The sequence below is a fragment of the Lichenostomus cassidix genome, chromosome 23 (assembly GCF_008360975.1).
Source record: "Lichenostomus cassidix isolate B80296 chromosome 23, HeHo_3.0, whole genome shotgun sequence".
Classification (NCBI taxonomy): Eukaryota; Metazoa; Chordata; class Aves; order Passeriformes; family Meliphagidae; genus Lichenostomus; species Lichenostomus cassidix.
The window spans coordinates 3,447,514-3,454,757 of record NC_139503.1 but is presented as its reverse complement, the minus strand read 5'-3'; the positions used below and the strand labels follow the sequence as shown (position 1 = coordinate 3,454,757).

Below are 7,244 nucleotides of genomic sequence, written 5' to 3'. Positions count from 1 at the left end.
TCGCTGCCTGCCGGCAGAGGCAACACCCAGGAACTTCACTTTGAGTTGTAGCCCCAGAATGGCTCGCAGGGTTCCTCCTCAGTCCGCACACCCCGGCAAGCCGAGGCTGCTCCTGCAGCACCGTGCAGGACGGCGATCAGCATTTCTCCCAGCACGGAGCACGCCGAGCTTGCTGCTGGAGAAAGCGAAGGGCAAGGAAAATTAAAAAGATGAGCTGATACAGAGTAATAATATGTTTGTAAGAAAATTAAAGATTTGCTCTTCAGCTGTTCCAGGCTGGAGTTAGCAGACAGCTGGCAAATGGGGACGATTGGAAATGATGGAATAGATCAAATTATTTAAATGAGAAAAAAAGGAATTCGCCCTAGCCTAGCCCTGCACGTTGACAGAGCAGCTCCCGGTCCGCGGCATGGGCAGGCCTTTGTCTCTGTCACCGAGGTCATTAAACTCCCGCCTGCGGAGCGCGGCTCGGGCGCCAGCCGTGGTATCACCGCTGAAGCTGCCTCGACCCCAAGCCCCCCTGCCCCGCCTCGCCCTGAGCACACCGGCGGGGACACCGGGACCCCCGGGGTCATAAGGGACCTCCGAGAGCTGGGGGACACGGGACACCCCGCGATCTGCGGGACAGGGGTCCGTCGGGGGCAGAGGGAGCAGGAACACCCTGCGCTGCCCCCGAGACCCCCGGGACCCCCGTGCCGTCGCCCCCCGCCCCGCGGTGCCCGCCGAGGGTCTCCATCGCCTCCCGCCCCGCGCCCGCCGCCGGCGCTGCCCTCGCCCCGGGGGAGCGGGCGGGTGCCGCCGTGTGTCGGGGTGTCGGCGGCGTGTCAGCGTGTCGGGCGTGTGTCGGGTGTGTGCCGGGGGTGTGTGTCAGGGGGTGTGAGTGTGTCGGTGTGTGCACGCTCCACTCCGGGGCTTTGCGCGAGCCGCGCATCAGCGGTAGGAGGGGACAGAGCCGCTCCTGGGGCGCACCGGCAGCCCCGGCTCCGCAGGTGCCGCCCGACCGGCACCGGCACCGCTACCGGCACCGCACGGCTCGGCCCGGAGCGGAACGGCCCGGCGCGGAAGGGAACGGCCGGAGCTGCGGGCTCGGCGCGGCTGCCGCGGGACGGGCCGGCGCGGCCGCTCTAAGATGTGCCATGAGCCGCCCGGCCCCGGAGCCGAGCGGCCGCTCCGCCTGAGCCCCGGGCAGCAGCCGCCCGCGTCCCCGCTGCCCCTGGGGCCGTAGGGCCGCGCCGGCCCGCGCCCTCCCCAACGATGCCCCATCTCTGGCCGGCGCTCCGCCGCGTCCTCTGGGAATACTGGGCAGCGCTCCTGGTCGGCGGCTTCTGGGGACAGAGCTCGCACGGGATGCCGCATGTCATCCGGATCGGTAAGGGCCGCCGCCGGCGGGAGAACTTCGGGGCCGGGCGGGGGATGTGGTACCCGGGGCTGCGGGATGCGCTGTCCGATGCCGGGGCGGTGGTTCCCTCGGCGAGGGATGCCCTGGCCGGGGTTGGGGACGCGCTGCCCGGTGCGGGGCGGAAGGTGCCGGCGGCGAGGCGAGGCGGGGGCTGTGTCCCGGAACGGAGCAGGCAGCGCTCTCGGTGCGAGCAGCCGCCCCGGGCACGGTGCGATGGGGGTGCTGGGCACCTTGCAAAGAGGAGAGGAGAATGCTGTACCTCCGGAGAGTGGGGTGCTGATTCCCCGGAGAAGGGGAATGCTTTGCTCCCGGAGAGGGGGGAATGCTTTGCCTCTGGAGAGGGAGGATGCTGAGCTCCCCAAAAACGGGGGATGCCGAGCACCCAGAGAGGGGGGATGTTGATTCCATGGAGAAGGAGGAGTTTTGCTCACGGAGAAGGGGATGCCGAACCCCCGGAGAGGGAGAATGCTGAGCTTGCTACGAGGAGGGCTGCGGTACCCGGTGCGAGCAGGGGTGTTGAGCCTGCTGCAATAGGGGTGCTGTGCGGAGGTGCTTTGACCCAGGGCTGGATGTGCCCAGCACAAGGGACAGACAGCCCGGAGGGGACCGCGGCACCGAGTCCCGCTGCCTGGAGGATGCCAGTGGGCTGGCTACGCCGCAGCTGCTCTTGAGGACCAGGCGTGTTTCATTAAATTGCTGAGGTTCTGGGGAAAATTAATTTTTAATAATGTTACATAAAGTAATTGCACAGATAACATCCTGGGAATGAGTCTGCGATCTTTCTTTTTCTAATTAAACGAGATACTTGTTTTAATCATGTCATGTAAAGAACGGCGCTGATTTCTGTTACATCCCATGCACTTTGCCATTGCTACACATTCCTAGGGATTTGCTGTCTGCCCACTAAAAATTACAAGGACGGGTTTACCTGCCTTTTCAGCGTTCAAATTTTAACTCAGAGAAAACAATAATAGATTGTATGGAATATGTATTGGAATAGATTTGTGAATATTTTAAACTGCAAAAATATGGGTCTTACTCATCCCAATGCAACTGCACAGCAGCAATATGAAAGCCAGAAAGAGAAAAATGCTGCTCCTGAGGGACAGGTGCTTTTTGAAGTGAAACACTGTCACCTCCAGCACGGCTTGGAGTGGCTGCACGGCCCAGATCGTCTCATGGTCAAGGGCTTGATTCCTGCAGGGTGAGCATCTGCTCTCCCCCAGACTCCTGTGAATGGGGCGCTCCAGGGAGATGTTGTCCCGTGCACATTGTAGTGCCAGAAATATTGGTGGAAAAGGTTATTGGAACTGCCTCCGGGGCCTTGGGCCCTGGCGGCTGATGAACTTTCACTGGAGCCAAGCTGCTTAGTATGCTCAGCCTCCGCCTGGAACAGCTGGAAATGTTTTGTGCCACACAAATCCACTCCCAGGAAGGCTCCGTTGCTGCTGACAGGGCGCGCTGGGCTTCGCCAGTCCCACTGCAGGAGCGGGGAGGAGGCGTCCTGCCGTGTGACCCCCCCTCGTCTGTCACCAGCCCGCTCCCACCCAGAGCACCGCAGTGCCGCGATGGAGTTTCCCTTCCCGACAGGTCCCAGGGCTCAGATCCCCGTCGGGACCGTGAGCCGTGGGCGGGGGGGCTGTCGCAGCTGGGCTGCTGGGCTGGCAGCTCCTCCTGCTTTCGGCTTGGCAGCAGCGGGCCTGATTCTTGGTGGCCAGAGTGGGCTGCTGCCAGGCTGTCGCTCCGAGGAGGAGGGCGAGGGGCTGCTGCAGCTGTGGCAGATGTTGGCGGGAGAACGGGCTGAGGCCGCCGGGGCTGGCGGGTGCTGAGCCTCCCGGGAATACTCGAGCGTCTCATGGGGGATATTCAGGCTCAGGAGTATCCCTGGGGCTCTGTGGGGATGTTTAATCTCGACTTCCAGCGCCTCAGTTGTCCTGATAACGGATTTTCTAGGCAAGGCTCAAAGAAATTGCACAAAAGGACAGAGGAGCTTTCAATGCAGAGATGCTGCCAGCCCTCCACGAAAGCACTTGGGTCTGCTGCAGCTCTGCTCCCCTTCACCGGGCAGGAGGGTGGGCAGGCAGGAAGGCAGGGATGGAGGCAGGGAAGGAGGGATGGATGGAGGCAGGAAGGCAGGGAGGGAGGGATGGATGGAGGCAGGGAGGGAGGGAGGCAGACAGGGAGGGAGGGATGGAGGCAGGAAGGCAGGGAGGGAGGCAGAGCTGCCCGCTGCAGGAGCACAGCTGTGCCACTGCCAGCACTGCCGTGCCTTCCACAGGAAAAGTCTCGCTTTACCTGCTGAGAAACCCCACAACAGCCAGCTCCTCATCGAGCCCCCTTCTTGATCAGTAAAACAGGAAACTAAAAAGATCAGTAAAACAGGAAACTAAAAAGATCAGAAAAAGGCTTTAATCGGGGCTGCAGGGAGATCTGTGTTTACCTTCTCTCTCAGCTAAAACTGGCATCATTTTGTGACCTCTTTTTCAGCCCACTGGAAAACTGCAGCTTCTTGCCCTGCATTAATTTGTGCAAAGCTGCCCTGGCTTTCAAGTAATTATTTTAATTATTAGGTTATGCCAAGAAGTGGAGAACACTTAAGTAACTATTGGTTTAGCCCTGAAAATCAAACTAGAGAGAAAGCAGGTAACTTCTCAAAGCTCTCTTTTTCCCCTGTGAAGCTGACTATTAAAATAAATACAGGGAGAGTTATCTAAGAAAGGGAAGAAAAAGCCAAAAGCGCTCTTTCTCTCACCAGTAAAACATTAATATTTAAACTACACATCTAAACATAATCTATACATACACCCGTACAAAGGAAATCTGTGCCTTGTTACTGGAGCTTTTTTAAGCAGGAGTTTTTATCTGAAGCTTATTCAACAGCTGCTCGGTTATTACGCAATCTGTTAAATATTTGAAAACGCCGTATCAGAAAACACCATCCAGAGCTGCTCCGAGTGCTCAATTCAGCTCCGAGTTGCTCTGGACCAGAGGCAGATAAGGGTAGTGGTGTGAGGAGTTGCTCCGTGTTTACACCTAGTGGTGGAGCCTGCGCTGCTGCCAGCGCTCGCTGCGGCTGAGCTCCGGGAGCTTACACCTGGTAGCAAGAGCTGCACGGAGCAGCCGAGTATTTGCAATATCGTGTCCCCTTTGCATCTAAAAGCAGCGAGAGCGAGGTGATTTCGGCACCACAAAGAGCCCGTTTGTCTAACCTTTCACTGGGGTTAAAAGGCAGTAGTAGCATAACATCCCTCAACGCGACAGACGAGAGCTTGATGCCATTTTGTAGAGCTGGTGGCACCATCCCTAACAAAGCAGGGCGGGATGGCTGGGATGGGTGGCGCAGGTGGAGCAGGACTGGCAGCTCCAGCAGATCCATCCCAGCCACCTGCTTTGCTGAAGCATCGTCAGGAATTATTCCGAGTGATTATTTTGATGGATGATGTGTTAGCGAGATGCATGTGCGGATCAGACGCCAATGGGTTGAGATCAGTAAATGGGAACTAAGAGACCCCCCTGGCACCGGCCAGGCAGAGGGAGCTGGATTTGGGGATTCCTGGGTGGGTTTACTGCTCAGGAGGTGACTTCAAAGCCGCACCACCCTGCTGCCATCACTGCCAAGAGTGCAGCTGATGTGGGATCTGTCCCCTCTCTGTGGGCAGGGGGATAGTGACAGCCCACCCTGCCCTTGGGTCACCCCAGCCCTGGCTCTGTGCTCACCTTTCCCCTCTGCAGGAGTACTGTGCTGGGCCGGGACTTGGTTCATTTTCCTTTCTACATTTTAAAAGACGTCACCTCCAAGTCTGGGTCCTCACCTCTGTGCCAGTTTTTTTGCTAAGGTTCTATTCCTGCTGGTATTTGTGGCAATAATCCCACCTCAAGCATATCTGACAGTCCCACTCCTGTATCCCTGAAGTGGCTGTGAGCAGGATCAGTCTCCAGCAAAGCTTTTAAACAAACAACCCTGCATGAGGAATTTATCGGATTTTATTTCTTGTAGTGTCTTTCTGAGATGTGTTTGCTTAGAGAAGGGGTCAGGGCATTGATTGTTTGTATGATTTGCAAGTAACACAGAAAATACAATAAAATTGGAGTCTCTGTGAGAAAAATATCATTGATTATTTTATATAAATACATAGAAAACAAATTCTGTGGATAATTATCCTCCTCTGTGTGATTGGCTTTTCTGAGGCTTATTATGCCTGTCAGGAATTTTATTTTGAAACCACCTTCCCACACTCTGCAAATGAAGTTGTATTTTTAAAAATAAAGGCAGAAACAGGCTTTTCCAGGCTGAAAAGGCAGCACCCAAGGGCTGGGAGCTGCACAGCCATCAGGGACATGAATGCTGGCGTGGGAATCCTCAGAAAGGCAGCTCGAGGGTTTTTCTGCTCAGCTGGTGCCTGGTGACCAGAGTGGCCAGGGGAGGGTGGCAGGATGGCACCAGGGTGTTTGTAAATCACTCTATTTCATTTGTAGCTTTTCCTGAATTCCCCTGAGCATTGCTGTGACCATGAACCTACTGCTCAAGCATTTAATGGTTGATAAAGTTATTTCAGGTCATGAGACGCTTTGTGTGTCAGATAACACATTCTGGTAATTTCAGCAGGATAGGAGGGCGGCAGTGTAAATTGTTTGGTGGTAAATTAATTCTGAATACATTTGAATAACAATGTTAACTCTTTATCGCAGAATAGTCTAATTATTTGATCTCAGCATTCTCTTGAGAACTTCATACAGGAAATTAAGATCAAACCACAAACCAGAGAAGAATAGACTCTCATTTATCACAGGGCAGGAGAGATGCCAAGCCAGACAGCTCAGGGCTGGGCTGCTGCCTCAGGGCACATGGAGAGCTCAGGGCTGGGGGAGCAGGGTGTGCACAGCTTGAGGGGTGAAGGAGCCTTTTGGGGATTGTGGTGCTTGGAGAGAGGTGGATGAATGGGCCTGACAGCAGGGCACACTGACACACAGCAGGACACACTGACACACACACTGGGACACACTGACACAGCAGGACACTGACACACAGTGGGACACACCGACACCCCAGGACACACTGACACACACACTGGGAAACACTGACACAACAGGACACACTGACACACACGGGGACACACCGACACTCAACAGGGCACACTGGCACATCAGGATACTGACACACAGCAGGACACACTGACACACAGTGGAACACACTGACACACACACGGGGACACACTGACACCCCAGGACACACTGACACACCAGGACACACTGACACACACGGGGACACACTGACACACCCCAGGACACACTGACACACAACAGGACACACTGACACACAGCAGGACACACTGACACACCAGGACACACTGACACACACACGAGCCTGTGATGCAGGAGCTGCCTCTCGCCCTGCAGTGTCACTTCTGGCTTTATCACCAGCAGGTGCAAATCCACCTCAATGAGCCTAATCTCTCCATCTCTGATGCTTTTATTGATGAAACTAATCGGAGGTTCATGTTATGAAAAGGTTCCTGTAACACCTGCTTGGCACAGCCACGCGTGGAGCGACACTAAAGTCACTCAGTCTCCAGCAAAGCTGGTCCCTTTTCCCGGGAAATGAAGCTCTCCTTGGGTACAGAGCAGCAGTTTAGCTCTCCTAACGGAGTCCGGGTTTCCCGCCTGTCGCCTGTCGCGATATCCAGGCGCCCAGCCGTGCCCCGCATCGGCAGAGGGCACTGCCCTGCCGCGGCTCCCATCGCCCTCCTCCCGGACCATCGCACGGCTTTCCCAGCATTATTTCTCGCAGTCGCTGTGCCAGCAGAGCTGCGATGCTGGAGTCTCTGGTGTCAAACCCAGCCGGCGC

At 56.2% G+C, this 7,244-nt stretch overlaps 1 protein-coding gene across 1 annotated transcript in view; it reads left to right on the top strand.

Annotated features, from left to right (window-relative positions):
* Positions 1-975: 975 nt before the first annotated feature.
* GRIK3 (glutamate ionotropic receptor kainate type subunit 3) overlaps positions 976-7,244 on the top strand; it is a 101,605-nt gene continuing 95,336 nt past the window's right edge. Inside the window, exon 1 of the mRNA XM_085081062.1 lies at positions 976-1,369. Within this exon, the coding sequence (XP_084937188.1) occupies positions 1,255-1,369 (115 nt within the window). The 5' untranslated portion in view covers positions 976-1,254. The remainder of the gene's footprint in view (positions 1,370-7,244) is intronic.